General features: G+C 50.8%; 1 protein-coding gene and 1 non-coding gene across 2 annotated transcripts in view; both read left to right on the forward strand.

Annotated features, from left to right (window-relative positions):
- The first annotated feature begins 1,226 nt into the window (after positions 1 to 1,226).
- Positions 1,227 to 17,992, forward strand: part of WWC1 (WW and C2 domain containing 1) — a 132,121-nt gene continuing 115,355 nt past the window's right edge. The window contains exon 1 of the mRNA XM_031437762.2: positions 1,227 to 1,537. Coding sequence (XP_031293622.1) covers positions 1,419 to 1,537 — 119 coding nt within the window. The 5' untranslated portion in view covers positions 1,227 to 1,418. The remainder of the gene's footprint in view (positions 1,538 to 17,992) is intronic.
- On the forward strand, positions 3,777 to 3,883 carry LOC116148541 (U6 spliceosomal RNA). The gene has a single exon (XR_004132072.1). It is a non-coding gene; the product is annotated as a U6 spliceosomal RNA (small nuclear RNA).

Genomic DNA, 17,992 nt, shown 5'->3' on the forward strand with positions numbered 1-17,992 from the left:
TAAAGACGTATGCAGGAGACACAGCCAGCCAGCTGGTCCTTAGCTCAACCATGCTACCTTCTTTTTTGTAAATACCAAAAAAAAAAAAAAAAGTATAATTACAAATTTTTAATTTCTCAAGAAATATTTTTAAATTTCTTCTAATTATTTTTCAAAATGGAATTTTACTGTGCTTGCTTTCTTCTTTTTCATAACCCCCTTCCCCCAAATCCGTAACATTCCATAAAGTATCACAGAGGAGAACGCATGTGAAGCTGCTGGCCCACAGCCTGGGACAGGTTAAGTATTCAATTTACCTAACAATAACAATATCATTACTATTACTCTTACAGAGTGCTTCCGTAACACCGCCTTGAAGTCCTCCCGGGGGAGGCGATTCATAGCACTCCTAATTTGATGGACCCAGGGAAGAGTCAGCTACACTGAGAAACGCGAGGGGTGGGGGGATGGGTGGAACAACGTGGGGAGAAGAATGGAATAAGAAGGAGACAGATGGTGCGTGTGTTGGGGGAGGGGATCAGAGATCTTGGAAAACTTATGTTCCCCGATTTGCAAGAATGTTTCCATTTAACCGCTTCTTGCCTGACTCCCGATTCTACGTGAGAGAAGCGAGAGTTGTAAGATTTGGGGCCACTAGTGCCAAGAGCCTGGACACCCGAGGTGGAGAGAGCCCGGAGCGTTGGGAAGCAGAGGCTGAGCTGGTCTAGCTCTAGCCCCTCGGGGCTCCAGTCTGGGTCGGGGCCCCAGGTAAGGAGCTTTCCTCCAGCAGGAGCAGCGAAGAGGCGGCCGGCTCCAGGGACTGTCCCACGAGGGGGCGCGTCTCGGGCCCTAGGACCCGCCCTCGCGGCGCTGGGCGCGGGGAGGGGACCCGGGAACCCTGGCGCCCGGCGCTCCGCCTCCCGTTTCCGGGGCAGCGCGGTTACCTGCACCGCCCGAGCCGCACCTGGCGGAGGCAGAAGTCGCAAACCGAGCGAGCGCAGAGCGTTGGAGCGGAGAGTGGGACGGCACCCGGCTGCGGGGAGGGAGAGGCGGCGGCGGCGGCGGCGGCGGCGGCGTGGAGGTGGGGGGCGCCGCGCGCCGCGCAGGAGGGCAGGAGGCAGCTGCGGCCGGCTCGCTCTGCCCCGCCGGCCGGGCGCGCACCCGGGACCGCACCGCGCCGCTGCGGGCGCACATGGCAGCGTGAGAGGCCGGCGGCGGGAGGAGCGGGCGGCGCCGGGCCGGGGCCGCAGGGCCGCATGGACAGCGGCGCCACCCCGGCCGGCCCTCACTAGAGCCCCCAGCCCGCGGGCGCCACCCACCCCCGGATGATGGTGCCTCGGCGGCCGCCCGAGCGGAGAACAGCCTGCCGGAGCGGCTGAGCCGGGGGCCCCCGCGGCGGCCGAGAGCTGCATGGGGGAGCGCGGGCCGCGCTCGGGAAGATGCCCCGGCCGGAGTTGCCCCTGCCGGAGGGCTGGGAGGAGGCGCGCGACTTCGACGGCAAGGTCTACTACATAGACCACACGAGCCGCACCACCAGCTGGATCGATCCGCGGGACAGGTAGGACCCCGAGAGGCTCCCCCCCCAACCCCCGCCCCTGGGGCCACCAGCCAGAACTGGGCAGGGGATGCGGGAGAGCTCTGCCAGCCTGGCGCTTTCTTCATTTTGCACCCCCCCATCCCCTTCTGGACCGCTGCTCCTGCCCCGGTGGGCTGCTGGGAGGAGGGGGCGGCCAGTGAGTTGGCCCAGACTGCCCCCACCGCCATCCTCTGATGGAGGACTTAGGCCCCAGCCGGCACCTGCCCGGAGTTTTGACCTTAAGCTCTAGCCCCGCCTCCCCACCCCCTTTAGTTAGGTCCGGCGGGGGCCGGGGGAGCGACCTAGCCGAGTGATGCTGGGGCTTCCCGGGGAGGCTTTCCCCAGCACAGGGTGGGGGAGGAGGGAGGATGGGGAAGCATCTGGTTCGGAGCGGGTAGGAGGCACGGAGGGTTCAGTGGGAGACTGCTGGAGGAAGGACACTGCGTGCAGGGGAAGGCAGCCCCAAGTGTGTTTTTGACAGGTGCCTCGGAGGCTCTGAGAAGAGCACAGGAGCAGTCTGGGGGCCTGGAGGCCGGGAGTGGGAAGGAAAAGAGGGAGCGGGGGAGGGCTGATCTGGGAGACTGGTTCTCCAGGAATCTCACAGCAACTTGGAAGCTGTTAGGATATAGAGGGAGGTGAGAGGCTTCCGAAAAGCCATGCCCATCTCCTCTTTCTCCTCCCTCCCCTCCTCTGGGGACCCTAGCTCCTCAGCCCTGCACCAGCGCCTCCTGACCTTGGTGGGCACCATGCCTGCTGGAGCACCGGATTTTTTTCTTTACTGAAGCGGGTGGTGTGAGATGGCTGGTGTGGCTCTTGGCCTCCAGACTTTCTCCTGGTTTCGACTGCTTGGTATTTCTTTGCACACACTCACCGCCTCCCTATGTATATTCTGGGGGGAGGGGAGGACCACCCTCTGGGACCAATTTGTTGTCCTTTGCTGTCACCTCTGTGGTCAAAGTGTGTCAGGAATATGGAATTTTCACTTGATGGCTGTGACCTTGGGTATCAGGTGCCTGTAAAGCATTGAAGGTGAATTTTTTTGACCCTTCCTCTCACAGGGTTGAGGTGGAGGTCCCAGAAGTCCAAGATAGGGTGTGTAGTAAGGTGAGGGTTAAGAAAAAGAAAAAGCAGAAAGAAAATGTGAGCTGAGGTTCCCTGTGGTTTCTCTGAGCACTTTGGTTCATTTATTCAGCATTGCCTTGGTGTCTACTCTGTGCTCAGTGCTAATGCTGAATGTCTCATTAATCTAATCCGGAAGAGAAATTTTTAATGTTGAAAAGCGACCCTTGGGCATGCTACTTGAACCTCTGAGCCTTAGTTTCCCTATTTGTCAAACAAATGGTTTGCTTGGAAGGGGAGTTATAGTAGAACTCTTAAAAGTTGGAAGGGACATAGAAGATCAGAGCCCAATTGCTGCTGTCAAACATAAGACAAACTTTGAGGCCCGGAGGTGTGACTTGCTTGAGCGTTTTGACCTTTCCACCACTCTGCCTTAAGCCAGGTTCTTTACCAGCTCTGAAGTCCTAACCTCCAAATTTGTGGTCCTGACTCACTTTCCTTCCCCATACCCCACTCAGGATCAGTTGCCCCAGGGACTCTGTGACTATGTTGTTGAACTGGGCAGCCCATTGTCCCTTGGCCTCCTAAACATGACAGAAGTTCAAACTTCTGTGTCCTCCCCCATTTTTGGTCCCAGCAGCTCCTGAGTCCAACGTGCTATTAGCAGTTGAACACTGAGGGCACTGCTAACTCACCCCAGGTCATACATCTAGGAACTGCCACGGGGCTCTGAGAGGCTAACACTGCTGTAGAAAGTTTCTCAAACAACAGTCATTCTTTACCCTTGGAAGAGGGAACGCAGTAGAGCTTCCGTGGGAAACTGACTTGGCCACAGCATCATTTCCTAGATTTAAGTATTCTATAATGTGGACCACCCTTTCTTTGCTATATCCACCTGTGCTATTGCTTACTTAATACTGACTTCAAATTTACCCAGTTTGAAAAATTTTTAGCCACATTCACAAATGGGAAATTAGTAATCTCTCTTGCCGCAAATAGAAGGGAACCTTTAAAAAGACAGTGAAGGTGAAAAAAAAAAAAAAAACCAATGCCATTATATTTGAGCTCAGTCCTGTGGCCTGTCCATGGCCCCAGCATCAGGCCTGCGGGGCCCGTGTTGACTGGCAAGTAATGGAGAGGAATGAAAACCACACTGGTGCTTGTGCTCGCTTTGGCAGCACATATACTAAAATTGGAACGATACAGAGAAGATTAGCATGGCCCCTGTGCAAGGATGATACGCAAATCTGTGAAGTGTTCCATCAGTTTTGATTTGTGGCTGCCAGGCGGGAAGGGGATGGGAAGGGATAAACTGGGAGTTCAAGATTTGCAGATACTGACTGGTATATCTGAAACAGATAAACAAGTTTATACTGTATAGCACAGGGTAACATATTCAATATCTTGTAGTAACTCACAGTGAAGAAGAATATGAAAATGACTATATGTACATCCATGGATGACTGAAGCATTGTGCTGTACACCAGAAATTGATGCAACACCGTAAACTGACTATACTTCAATAAAAAATAATAATAAATATACAAAATGAGATTAAAAACAAAATATTTCTGACATTTTCAAAAAAAATAAAATCATACTGGTGCTTAGTGGAGCTGTTAACTTTTGTCCACCTTGCAGGTCACTGGTTTTCATGTTGCGCCTTGTGTCTCCTGGTCATCCTCTCTGCACCCTGCTGAGGTGGGGCTCCCCCCCCCCCCCGCCCCGAGCCTGAGGTGCTGAGGGATTCTGAGCTCACTGTTGTGGTAGGCCGGCTTTGAAAGTTTGGGGGAAGAGCTGAGCAGAGGGCATCCACTTATGGCTCTCTGGAATTTCCCTCTCGCACACCCGAGAAGGGATTCCTGCCTTCTCGTCCTGCCTCTGTGGCCCCAGGCAAATCGCTTGACCTCTCTGAGATGCAAGTGTTCCATCGGTGAGAGAAGACGGTTGATGAGGTGGTCTCTAAGTCTCAAATATGACTTCTCAGAGTCCTTGCCTCTCCTTACCCCTCCAGACCCCAAGGCAGAATTGGGAGGGAGGGGGCTGTAAGGGGGAGAAAAAATTTTAAAGCTAAAAACAGTCTTCTTCTTTAAAAAAAAAAATAGTCTTCTTTTTTGGCTTTCTTAAAAGCTAAAAACAAACTTCTTCCTGGGTGGTGGTCGGGCGGCGGAGAGATAAATTCTGCCAAGGTAGTTACATCTTTGCATCTGGTTAATGCTGCAAAACAAAATATCACATAAAAAAAAATCTACTCCTTGGTAGTGTGTGTGTGTGTGTGTGTGTGCACATGCGCGCGCCCATTTGTGTCGGCTTTTTCCTTACCTGAATGAAGGAGCTGTGCCCAACCCATTCCCCTGAATTTAAAAGAAGTCAGTCAAATGGTCCTTCAGTCCAAAAAGTGATTTCTCAGCCACCAAGAAGAACAAAATAGCGTCTCGGGTTACCAGCCCTGAAGAATGTCTTGGCACATTCCTCCCTCTGGGGCTGAGCTGGTTTGTGTGCTGTCCGGCATGGAGGCCGCTGGAGGTAGGGAATCCAGCTCGCAGCCTCCCCTTTCACCAGGGGGCTGCCAGCCCTGCCAGCTCTCTCCCCTTCTCACCCAGGGGAAGACTGGGAGGCCGAAATTCCTCAGGACGGTTGTCCCAACAACCGGAGAGGGGCCAGTGGGCAGCCTGGGCCCTGCCCACTGGGCCAAAGGCTCCGAGGGCAGCTGAGTGGTTAGAAATGTGGGTTCTGGAGGCAGGGCCCGTCTGGGAAGGTGACGGGGTAGTGGGAAATCAGGTGCTGCAGATGAAGCCTTGAGCGGTTTTTCCTTTGGCCGAATAACCCCGGCTGCTTCTGGGAGCTCCCAGCAAAGGGCCAGCATTCCGTGTGTATTTAACTCCGTGGTATGCAAAAACAAATACACCGATTGTTCTCAGAGGAAGAATGGATTGTTGGAACTGGCCCTGCCAGAGAAGGTTCCTGAAGCCTGATTCCTGCTTGTGTGGTGGTTTGTGTTCAGACCTTCTTCTAGGAGGCACCTGGGAACGCGGTGGGCCCCGTTTCTGGGTCTGTGTGATACGTGCTGGAGGCCCTGCTGACAGGCCCCAGAAACTTCTCTCATGATCTGAGGAGGAGCTTTTGCCAGCCCTGTTATCTCAGGTTTAATTTCGTGTTGTAAGGTGCTGGGTCAACAGCAGGCAAAAGATCTTAGCCTCCTTCTGGTTGCAGACCCCTTAGAAGAATCTGGCAGAAGTTAAGGACGTTTCCCGAAGAAAATCATGAACATAGTTTTTGGCAAATAACTTCAGGGGGTTCGTGCACCCCGGGGTCATAACCCCTGCCATAGAGCAACTGAGAAACTGCTCATTACTACGTGCGTGCCCTCCTGTGAGCTAGGTGGGACCTCATGATTGAGCCTTTCCTGTATTCAGGCAGTCGGCTGAGAGTTTTGCATGGGTGATTTCTTTTAATCCCCCTAACAATCCTGGGAATAGGTACAGTTATCTACCTGAGAAACCTGAGGCTCCGGAGGGCTAAGTTTGGGAAAAGCCACTCAGCTTCTGAGGTGCTGAAATGCCAACGGCAGGCACTCTGACTCCAGAACGCACATTTCTTACCACTGAGCTGCCTGTGGGAATCCGTTGCTGAATCCAGACCTCTGCTCCACTGCCTAAGGAATTTGGTCTTGGGGAATGGAGCCAGGACAGGCCTGATTACACTTACCTGCTGCTACTCTTCTGGCCGTGGTTATCCAGAGAGCTGTGTAGCAAACAGAGAGAGGTTGAATCTTTGAATCCTGGCGTCTTGGGTCTGCTACTTGCTACCTGAGTTTGCTTGCCAAGTTGTATATTCTCTCTGAGCCCCTGTTTCGTCTTCTCTAGGATGGGGTGGTGCACAAAAGCCATTAAATAAGCCAAGTCAGGTAGGGCAGCTTGCACAGAGCCTGACAGGCAGGACACACTTGGGAACGCCAGTTCTTTTAGCTTTTACTAGGAAGTGCTTAGGAAACACTTAAGTCAAATGGAGACCGGGTCTCCATCCAATTCTGTAGTGGTTTGTAGCTGGAATGGACCTTTCTGGTCACGTGGTCCAGCCCTCTCACTTCACGGATGAAACTGACGCTCAGAGACAAATGACCTGCCCAAGGTCACACAGAAAATGTCAACCTTGAGCCTCCAGTAGAGATCTCCTTTCCTCTTTCTCTCGTGTAAACTTCTCCCTAAAAATCAGACCCAGTTTCTTCTCATCCATTGTAATAATCTGAGAATAGTTTATGCTTGTGGTTTATTTTTCATAATCCTCTTTGAATGTACAGATCAGCAAGTTTCTTTCCTAGGGTCACAATCATTTGAGTTGTGTCATAGGAATGTGTTATATGTTGAGCAGTTAAAGTACCAGCAATTGCAAGTGAATTACTATTTTTATAATCAGTTATAATAGATTTAAGGTTATGGTCAGACTAATGTCACTTTCCACCAATTTACATTCCGACATGCTTCCTTAAGCGGGACTTATAACCAGCCTGCCAGGAAATTTACCCAAAACCTCTAGTCTCCATGCTTCTGTTCTGAATGGTCCACCAATACTTGTAGTTGGGGCCTTTACAATTATTAGAGAGCTTTTCCTCTCCTTCCAAGGGTTGAGTTTATGATCTGTGCATTTCATGGGAGTCTATGATACTTGGAATATCTTATGTCATTCATGAAGAAAGAAGGTTAAAAAGCGCTAGGATAGATAACAAGAAGAAATAAGAGGCTTTGGAGCCTACAAATGAATAAGAGAATAATAATGCTAAATCTCCTGAATATGCACTCTGTGCTGTGCACTACGTGTTTTATATTATGATCTCATTTAATCCTTTTGCCAACCATGTGATGTAAGTACTGTTATTACCTCCATCTTCAGCTAGGGAAACAGAGGCTTACAAAGGTTAAGTATTTACACTTGCTCAAGGTCGCCAGCAGCAGGTGATGGACTCAGGATTGGAGCCCAGGCAGTTGAACTCATGAATCCACACAAATTAGCTGGAGCCATTTCAGGGCTCGAAAGTTACCCAACCTGCCGTGGGTCTCAGGGAAAAATGTTGCCAAGGAGGCTTGAGCAGAGAAGCCAGTGAGATCCACATGGCGGCTTAGGAGACTGTTGAGCACAAACTCTATGTTCTGGGAGCAGGCAGCTAACCAGAGCTCTGGGAGGGAGGGAGAGAACAGCGCTGGAGGCAGAGAAACGCTGAAGGATCCAGTGTGTGGAGGGAGTTCAAAGCCATTCCCAAGTTGCTCGGGTAAATTCTCCCAACGGCCAGGGAATTAGTAGCCAAGGCAGCTACTCTCTGTCCCCACCCCTCCCTGATTTTGGCCTTGCCAGAGTGACCTGATTCCCCAATCCCCTGGGATCCCAGGTAGCTGTGCATGACTGCCCTTTTGAAGAGAAGAGAATCGGGTTGCCTTAGTTACTAGGAAGGTTGGAACGCCAAGCTCAGGTGCACATAAGGAGAGACAAGGCTAGAATAAATGGGAGTTGGAAGGTGGCCGGCGTGTTGCTACAGAACTCTGGATGGAGGAAGCCTTGCTCAGGTTTTAGCAGCATTTGCAGGGGGTGCCAACTTCATGGCAGTCGGCTGTCCGTGCTGAGTGTCAGGAGCTCTCTCTGGCCACGTCTGCCTCTGGGTGATGAGCCTCTGCCATCAGCTCAGCGAGGGGCCCCAGACAAGAGGAACCCACTTCCCTGGGAGAAACGGCACCTCCTGTACTTCTCCTTGGACAGGGCCGAGGGTCTGGATCTGGGCTGAGTCCATGCAGAAAAATTCCCAGCACGGAGAGGACAGCCGGCCGTATACCCTTCAGTGGAAGAGCCAAAGGCTCTGGTTGCTGCTGCTGACAAGCTCCTTGTCTGCCCTGAATCCCTGTTTCAGAGTGAGATAAAAGAAGAGAAAACTTAGAAACTGGATACAGTGGTGTTTTGTTATTTAACCTTCACCAGCAGGCCATTAAGCCTCCGGCTCCTGAGCAGAAACGCTCTTGCCAAAATAATGGGGGTGGGGGAGAAGAGGAGGGGAGCGGCGTTCGCTGTTGTCCTGTGGGGAGAACACAGAACATTCTATAAAGATGCTGGGCAGGGAGGAGGGGGTGGAGTAGAGAGAGTGGGGAGGAGGGGAAAAAAGGACAAGCACGGTGGGTTACATACCCTCCCCGCCCCCGCCCACCATTGCTTCTACCCATGACATTGCACCATTGGGAAGAAACGGAATCTTTCGGTTTCAAATGTCTGCCAAAGAAAAAGGACTGAGGCTTAAGTTCCCGTTCAATGGTCAGCCAGAAAAAAAAAAAAATGAAGCTGCATCAAGATTAGGGACACCTTTGTTGGCTTTTTCCTTCCCCCTGCTCCATTCATCACTCTGGCAGCCGGAACACCAGGCCAGCGGCAGCTGCTGACTTTCCCCAGCCGGCTGCCTGCTGTTGCCGGGCCTGGTTTGGTGGCAGCCGGGCTGTCCCCACACTGGCTTCCTCCCCGCCCAGTGGCAGTTACTTGTTTGATTTGTCACGGGGATGCCCTCAGGATCCACTGACTGGTACCTGACTTGGAAGGATAAAGTATGAAGATCCGGGCATCAGGGGGCTGCTAGGATGAGATGGCCCTGGGACAGCCTTAAGATCCTGCATCGGTCGTGGCTTTTTGTGGGGTGGTTAGGGCTCTGTGAGCATGAAGCTATGTAGTCCAGGAATTTCTTACAAGTGCATTTGCATCACCAGCAGTGAGAACCCAGACCCACACCTAGGGATCATGGCGGTGATAACAGTTACACCTAAGTCATCTTTATCCAGTACCTGGCATGTGCCAAGCACAGTTTGTTGCTCGTGCTGTTTTTCTGGCCTTTTACAAATGGGGAAACTGAGACTGAGAATGGCCAAGTGACAAACTCACAGTCACACAGGTGGAAGGAGGCAGAGCTGGAATCTGAATCTATGCCCATCTGACTTCAAAGCCTTACTCTTTGCACCGCGGCAGTCTTTTTCAGTGAATTTGGAGAGAGGAAAGGAGCAGAGAGGCAGGGAGCAAAGGAAGAGGGACCTTTTTCACTACAGAGAAGTAGGCAACACACCTATCAGCCTATATCCCTTGTTCACGATGGAGAAAGCGGTTTGTGTGGCTCCAGCCAAGCGTTGGTTTGACCTGCCACCCTGTTCCCTGCAGTAGGTAAGGCCGTCATAACGATCTCCAGAAGACTGGAGATCTGTTTCTGTCATTTACGTATGATAAGTCACCTTGAACAAGTTCCCTCTCCACTGTGTAAAACACAGGTACGCGTAGGACCCACCTCCCCCCGAGGGTTGTGGGAAGATGAAATGACATCAATCATGTCGGGTCTGAGCCCGGTGCCTGGTCCGCCCCAGGCTTTCCCATGGCAGCGCTCACTAGGTCGGCTGGTTTTACCCTTCTTTACTTTGGTAGAGAGGGGAGCTAGAACTATGGTCCCTTCCTGGCCAACTTGGGTTTCTTCCTGGTGAACCAGGGCTCACCTGCACCATGGTGACATCAAGAGTTTGCAAACCACCTTGGGGCACTTGTTGTATAAATAAACCAATAAATTCTTTCTCCCCTAGTCTTATCGGAGGCAAGCCCTTCTTTGGAATTTCTGGAGTGAAGTGACTCTTGCCTGTGAGCTGGCACCGGCAGTCCCGTGGTGAAGAGGGGTAATGGATTGCCACTGGTGTGGCTGAGCAGAAACGGCTGATGTGGGAACTGATGTGGGAACAGGAGGTCTCTGGGATTCACCTGTATCTGCTTTGATATCCTGTCCCCTTCCCCCGTTCTTCCCCGTGCGCTCTTAGGTAACCTGCTGAGTTTAGCCTGGCGACGCTGCAGAAGGGCATCTGGAGTTATCATGTCCCACCCAGCCAGGGGTTGGCCATTCACTCAGCAGGTATTTATTGAGTGCCTACTGGGCTTCAGGCTCCACTGCCCTCGCCGAGGATCAGAGCAAAGTCCCTGCTCAGTCCCGGTTGTACGCTCGGGCGAGGGAGATGGGCAAACAGTTAAACAGATAAATTACATCGTGACCGGAGGCTTGGTATTTGCTCGAATTCTTTGACCCATCTTAGGAAGATGGCATTATCTGTGACACCCATTGGCAGTTGTGGTGTGAACTGAGATTTGGGTCGGGGAGACCTTTGTGCCTTCCATAGGGTGTTACCCGGATCCTGTTAGGATAAGCTGGGTGCCGGACTGAGTGCTGGGAAAGCAGGGGTGACACAAGACAGTCCCCGACTCATAACATTTACTACAAATTAGTAAGAGACAGTCATCCAGCTGTGCCAATAGAAATGCCAGGCTCTCTGAACCTTGGTCTCTTTCCCCTCCTGTTTCATCTGGACTCACTCGATCATTTAAAAATCTTTATTGAGTGCCTGTAGTTGGATAATCTGTAAAATGCCAGGCATTGTTGCAGCACTGGGGATTTAGCAGTGATTCAGCCAACAGAAATCCTGTCCTCATAAAGCTAACACTCTAAAGCAGTGATTGTCAGACATGGGGAAGCATCAGAAGCCCCTGGAGGACTTGTTAACCCCAATCCCACCGCCTCACCCCCGCCCCCCACCCCCAGCCGGAGTCAGTAGGGCTGCTGTGGGGCCCGGAAGTTTGTGTCTCCGACAGATGATGCTGCTGGTGTGTGCCCGGTGCTTTGCAGACCGCTCACAGTTGATTTATTGACTCCTCACAGTAACCTGGAGGGGGTGAGGAGTTGGGGTACCATCTCATCCCTGTTTACAGAAGAGAACTGAAGAAGGCAGGTGAGGTAACCTGGCCCTCTTTCTTAGACTAAGAGAGCTAAAGGCAGTGGTCTCAGGAGCAAGCAGTTTACCTGCATCGCGCTGATGCTATGAGCGATTCTGTTCTAGCCCTTTTGCTGACCTAAAGCCTGAGCGGTGGCAAAGTCCAGGAGGGTTTTCTCCTGCATCGTGAAATAAAGCACAGGGTAACAGGAGGTCCGAGGGGATTCCAGAAGCCAGAAGGAACTTCCCTTAACCTGAGAATGTATAGAGTTATGTATCCATGGTCACAGAGCAGGGCAGAGGGAACAGCCTTCCCTGTTTCTCCTTGGTGCCGAGTCAGGTTGCCCGTGCTGGGGGGCAGAGGAAGGGGAGCTGGGCTCCGTTACCACGCACCCCCCGCCCCGGGTCTAGGAAGTGCCGGGGAGGTGTTGGGGAGAGGCACGGCCCTCCTCTCAGAACCTCACAGCAGCCCTCCAGGCAGGCCTCGTCCACGGCTGTTCTCCTCGACCACGACTTGGATTTTACATCTCAGACTTGTCACTGGCCACTTCTCTGACCTTGGTTATTAAGCTCCAAAAACCCTCCTGAGCCTCAATTTCTTCACTGGCAAAATGAGAGTAAATTAGAACCCACCTCATAGGCTCGGTCAGAATCAAATTAGAGATCTCTCATTATGTTGAAGTTGCACTGTCCAGACAGTTCCAACCGCAGCGATGAAGGCCTGCTTGCTAGCTTGACCCCCAGTTCTATAGTTTCTGCTCAGTTCATATATTTTGAGCACCAGATTTTTTTTTTTCCCTTTGGACATAAATCACTTTCTTCTTGTTTTTCTGGAAAAACTGATCCTACTTTAGCAGATACACATCTTCCCAGTAAACAAAGGCTTTTGCTAGACAGGACTATTAAGAGGTAACTTAACAGCTCAAAAAGTTTCAAAACCAGCCTGAGTGGTTTATTTCCACTGCTGATAAAAAAAAAAAAAAAAAAACAACATACATTTGCTGGCCTCCAGTGGAGGGCCCTAGGTGTTTCTTCAGCCTCCTTACTGGTCACCAGGCCTGAGTGTTCCTCAAAATGGGGTTCCAGAGCAGGACATCAGCTTCAACTGGGAACTTGTGAGACACGCAGAGTGTCCTGTCCCATCTCAGACCCACTCATCAGACACTCTGGGGGTGGAGCCCTGAGATCTGTCTTTTAAGGAGCATCTCAGGTGACTTGCTGCCCCGGCAGGTTTGGGAACTACTGGCCAAATGTTTGCAGCTGGAATGACTTAAGATATTTTGTTAGTGGTCACAGGCCAAAACCAGGTATGCACAGCCTTTTTTTTTTTTTTTAATTGAAGTATATTCAGTTACAACATGTCAGTTTCTGGTGTACAGCGTAATGTTGCAGTCATACGTATATTCATTTTCATATTCTTTTTCATTATAGGTTACTACAAGATATTAAATATAGTTCCCTGTGCAACACAGAAGAAATTTGTTTTTTCATCCATTTTTACGTGTAGTAGTTAATATTTGCAAATCTCAGAAGTTATTATCTTGGCAGGGAGGTAATTAGGTTTATTTATTTTATTCTTTTAATGGGGGTACTGGGGATTGAACCCAGGACCTCATGCATGCTAAGCAGGCACTCTACCACTGAGCTATCCCCTCCCCCTGGTTTAAAGAGCCTTCTGAGCACAGGTAGATGCAGCCAGGTGAAATGGTCTTCATTGGCTTACAAACATTTTAACACCAAGCCCTTACTGTCCAAGCTGGATCTCCACACCTCCCTTGCCAGGCTCCACCGTCACTTGACATCTTTGCATCAAGATTCAGCTCACAAGTGAAGTGTAGAAAGGCCTTCCCCACCCCTCTCGCCGTGACACTGGATGCTGTAGTAGGACAGCCTGACTACCTGCATCTTCATTCTTGTTAATGGGCAGCTCCATGGCTGACACACAGTAGGACCACACCAAGCCAGGAAACGAAGGCTCCCCAGTTGGGAATTTTGGGTTCCGTTTCTGGCTCTTCCTCATTGCAGCAAGCCCCTTGGCTTTCCTGAGCCCCAGGCTCCATCAGTCTCTCACGGGGGAATAATGACTCTTGATCTCCTTTCCACAACAGAGAATAGGAGGTTGTGTCTGGATCGGGGGGGGGCGGGCAGGAGGATCAGTCAGTGATTCTCAAGTTCAGTTGCACATCAGACTCACCAGAAGGGGAGTGCTGGAAATATCCATGCCCAGCCCACTCCCAGAGAATCTGGTTTAATGGGTCTCTGCGGTATGGCCTGGGCATAGGACTTTCCCCCGTTGACTCTTAAAGTACAGCCAAATTGGAGAACCACTACGGTCGGTAAGTATCTCCCTTCTTCAAAGTGCTTGTGGAGTTTGCATGAGATTATGCGAAAGCACCTTGTAAAAGGCTTTAAAATGGACGATTTAGACAGTTCAACTCGGGAAAATGAGGATGACTCAGGAAATATTAAATAGTTACGGGAGGGGGAGAAGCAGATATTTGGAGAATGTCAGGCACCTTTTTGTTTGGTCATTTCCCCTCTTCTACAGCTGTCTTGCTATTTCTTTCCTGATGTGTTAAGTATCAAAGAGATTTGGGCTCATCTTTGCCTTAATGTGAAAATCTTTCCACTCGCATTGCAGGAGTCATGCTTTTAAATAAATTGGTCTGAGCCACTATGGAGTTGTAGGCTCGGGGGCTGGGCGTCTGCCCTCTGCCCTCCCTCGGCAGAACCAGGTCTGGCTTTCACGCGCACGTCTGAGTCCTGGAGACTTCGAGAGAGTAGGGAATGCAAACGTTACCACCCTGTAGGTCATAGCCTGTGGATGAGAGCTAATCACAGCTGGCACTTACTAAGACTCTCAGTAGTGCCAAGATCCGGGCTGTGTGCTTTGAGTGCATCTTCCAGTTTAATCCTCCTAGCATCTCTATGGGGTGAGAACTGTTACCCTGTCCATTCTGCTGATGGGGAAACTGAGGCTCAGGCGGGTGAAAACTTGCTGGTTTTCTGCTAATAAGTGGCAGAACTGGGATGCGAAATCTGCTTCTCTGTCCCCACAATGCACCGTTTAGGCCAGGCTAGGCTGTTGAGGAGAGCAACACTGAGTTCGTTCCGGAAATTCAGACCAGAACGCCTTTCACTGCTGTGACTCCTCGAGTAGCAGCTTTGCTCAGTTGCTCAAGGTCTGGCTGGAGAGCCGGGCCTTTCTGTGTGCTCTGCTCTGCTTTAGCAGGTGTCCCATCTCAGTGAGCAGAGTGAGTATGCTTATTTTCTGACCACAGTTGGTTTTTCAAAATCCCTGCGATCCCTTCCCGGACCAACACTCCTCCATCCATGGTGGTAGTCAGCATCTTTGCCTCACCCTCCTCATTGACCGTTCTGCTCAAGGGAGGCTCATCTCTTGTTACTTCGGTGTGAGAGACTTTAGCAAGAATCAAATGTCCCTTGGACGCTTTGGTGTCTGAAGGGCATGTGGGCTTGGTCTGCAGCATTCTTTCTTGCCCAGTGGCACGTGCTTCAGGATGTTTGTTTCGGGTTCACTAGAAGTCAGTTGGGTCATCTCAGGTCTGAAGTGGCTCCAGCCTTGCACGAGTTACCTTCCACTTCAGTTGCATGTTGCATAGAACTGAAAACAAAGAGTGTCATTATGTTTGTGTGTTGGGTTCCTGGTGGGAACTGTGCTGAGGTGGGTACAGCAGTGAACAAGGACAGACATCGATCCTCATGGAGCTTACAGACAAATAATACAAACATAAAACACTCACAGATTAGGAAGATAAAGAGGACGTGGTATTAAAAAAATAATAGGCCTTGTAAATGATGCCAGAGGTCAAGCTATAGAAATAAAAAGTTCTGTAGTGAGAAGAGTGGTTGGCTTTTAGCTCTAAGTAGGCTCCATCTATAGTGACCGCCCTTCCACCTTTTCTACCAGGTTTTCTTAATTCCAGGAGGTCATGGCACTCACTGTGGCGGCAACAAGCTGTGTTTTTCCTTGGCTTTGGCCGGGGTGCTCTGTTCTTCCCATGAGGCAGCATGATCCATCAACCACCTGCATCTGAACCGTCTAAGAGTTACTCACACGCACATTCCCAGGCCTGGCCCTGGTCAACACAGTCGGAGTCTCTGGATTATGTGAAATCTAGACTCCACATTTATAAAAAGAACCGCCAAGTGATTTTGTTACCAGCTTAAGTTTGAGAAGCACTGATCAAAGAATAGACTCGTTCCAAATGGCAAGTCATTCTAGAGACCTGACCAGGACTAGAATGCCGTCAGCCTCTCCCACAGCCTGGCCTGCTTCCTGGTCCTCTCATCAGAAAATCTCGTCCTTTGTTCAGGCATCCATGGATGTTTCTAGAGCGTGCTCAGGTGTTCTCTTTCCAAAAGTGGGTCTTCAGTCTCACCCCATACCCCTTTCTCTGAGGAACACAGAGGAGTTCCATACCCACAGCCCCCATTTCTGCTTCACCCTCCATCCTCCTCCTCCAACACCCCCTCCTCTGAGCAAAGTTCCAGAAGTGTCACCAGGAGAAATGCCTCCGTGTAGCATCTAATGGTGTTGCCAACCCTCCCCTTTTACTGGCGGTCATTCTTATCTAGGAAAGTAAGGCATTGTGCAGTTTTCTCCCTAGTGGTGGCCTGTGTCCCCAAGCCTTCAACCACCTGCTCTGCCGTGATACCAAAGGTGCCCATTTCCGGCTTCCTGCTGGACATCACTTCTCTGTCCAGACAAGCTCTGCAAAGTATCAGAAATCTTAAACAGATTCTAGTCCGGATCTCAAACAAACTACTTTGCCCACCTCCATTGAAGCCCCACCAGTGTCCACTGTAGCCCTACCTCCCTCTCAGGCCACGTGGGTTACCACTTGCTCCAGGAGGCCTGCCCTCATTCGTCATCTTCCCCGCTGCTCCGGCTGGAGGGGATCTACTTTAAGTCAGGCTTGTTCTAATCAAAAGCAACAGAAGCAACACGAGATGGCTCTGGAAAAGACAGGCTGTTGTGAGATTAGAGATTTCACAGGAATCTAAGGAAGGGTATAGGGACCACATACCTCCCTCTGTTTCCTCCTGTCCTCCCACTGGAGTCATGGTTTCTGCTACCTCCTGAAACCTACAAAGAACTACAACAAATCTAAAATTTGTTCATAAATTCATTTATCATGTTATGAGTTAGTTTGGCCTCTAACTTGCTCAGCACGCTACTTCATCTCTGTGAGCCTCAGTTTCCTCACTGTATACAAATAAGGCTAAGAGTAGTAAAATAATAGCCAAGATTTTATTGAGTGCCAAGTCCTGCTCTAAGTGTTTTATATTTATTAGCTCAATTAACTGTCACACTAACTCTCTGACGGAGGTACTATTACTAGCCTCATTTAGAGATGAGTAAGTCGGGCACAGAGAGGCTAAGTAATTTGCCCAAGGTCACACAGCTAGAAAGTGGCAAAGCTGGGATTAAAACTCAGGTTCTCTGGCTCCAGAGCTCATGCCATTAGACTGCCATCCACTTTGAGGGTTATTGTGAGAATTACAGTGTGGACTCTCTTATTTAGGACACATAACTGAGAGCAAGGCTCAGAATAAGTACTTAAGAATGTTAACAGTCATGACATCATCACAGCGTTAGTTTATAGGTGACATATGGCCGTCACAGCCCCAGCCTGTCTCATATAACACTGCACCTCCGCAGCCACAGCTAACTCGGTGAACCCAGTTCAAATTCTCGTAAAGATGCTGATTTGGAAAGACCACAAAGCCGACCTTGAACTAGACTCGTCTGATACAGGAAAACACAATAGGGGTCAGGGGTCATGTACCGACCACGGCCCACTCGGGAGAGGCGGCGGACCACTGGCATCCCTGGGTCACTCTTTCTCAGAACTTCCAGAGTCAATTGTTCTGAACACAGTGGCAATTAGAGGACCTGTGGTTACTCTGTCTGAGGACGTGCTTGATTCTGAGCCCTGCTTTTGGCTTCACCCCACTATGGCAAGCTCCTGTTCACTTGCGTGACCCCGACTCTCTTGCTTCTGGAAGTGTGGGGTCCCATCTGGGAACTTGTTAGAAATGCAGAATCTCAGGCTCCACCCTAGACCCACTGAATCAGAAACTGCATTTTAACAAGATCCCCAGTGGTCCTTTTGGACATTAACGTTGGTGAGCACTGTTTTGTTTTTTGGTTCTGTGGCCGGCGGTGCCTCTAACTGCTCTGATCTAAGGCACGCTGTATAGTTGTAATGTCAATGAATGGTGGATTCTTACCACCAGTTAGATGTACTGTCGAGGCAAGGAGCTTCTCAGCCTGTCCCTACATGGAAGATGGGATTGAAGCCAGATCAGGGGTGGGGGTGGAGGGTGGAGGGTGGGCTCAGTTGAAAGCGGATCACGCCTGCTGAGAAAAGGCGGGGTCCTGAGGCCACGGCATGCCCACAGCGGGGTCAGAGACCAGAGGCCAGAGTTCAGAGCAGATGCGGGCTGGGCCGGGAGTCCATCACGGTGGCAGAACACGACCCCGGGAGGCAGGGCATGGCGCAGGCAGAAGATGGGAATCCTTAGCGGGGGGTGGCGGTGTCTGGGCTGTAACACAGAATGAGGAGGTGGCCCGGCAGGCACCTGCCAGAGATCA

This window comes from Camelus dromedarius, chromosome 27 (assembly GCF_036321535.1).
Source record: "Camelus dromedarius isolate mCamDro1 chromosome 27, mCamDro1.pat, whole genome shotgun sequence".
Lineage (NCBI taxonomy): Eukaryota > Metazoa > Chordata > Mammalia > Artiodactyla > Camelidae > Camelus > Camelus dromedarius.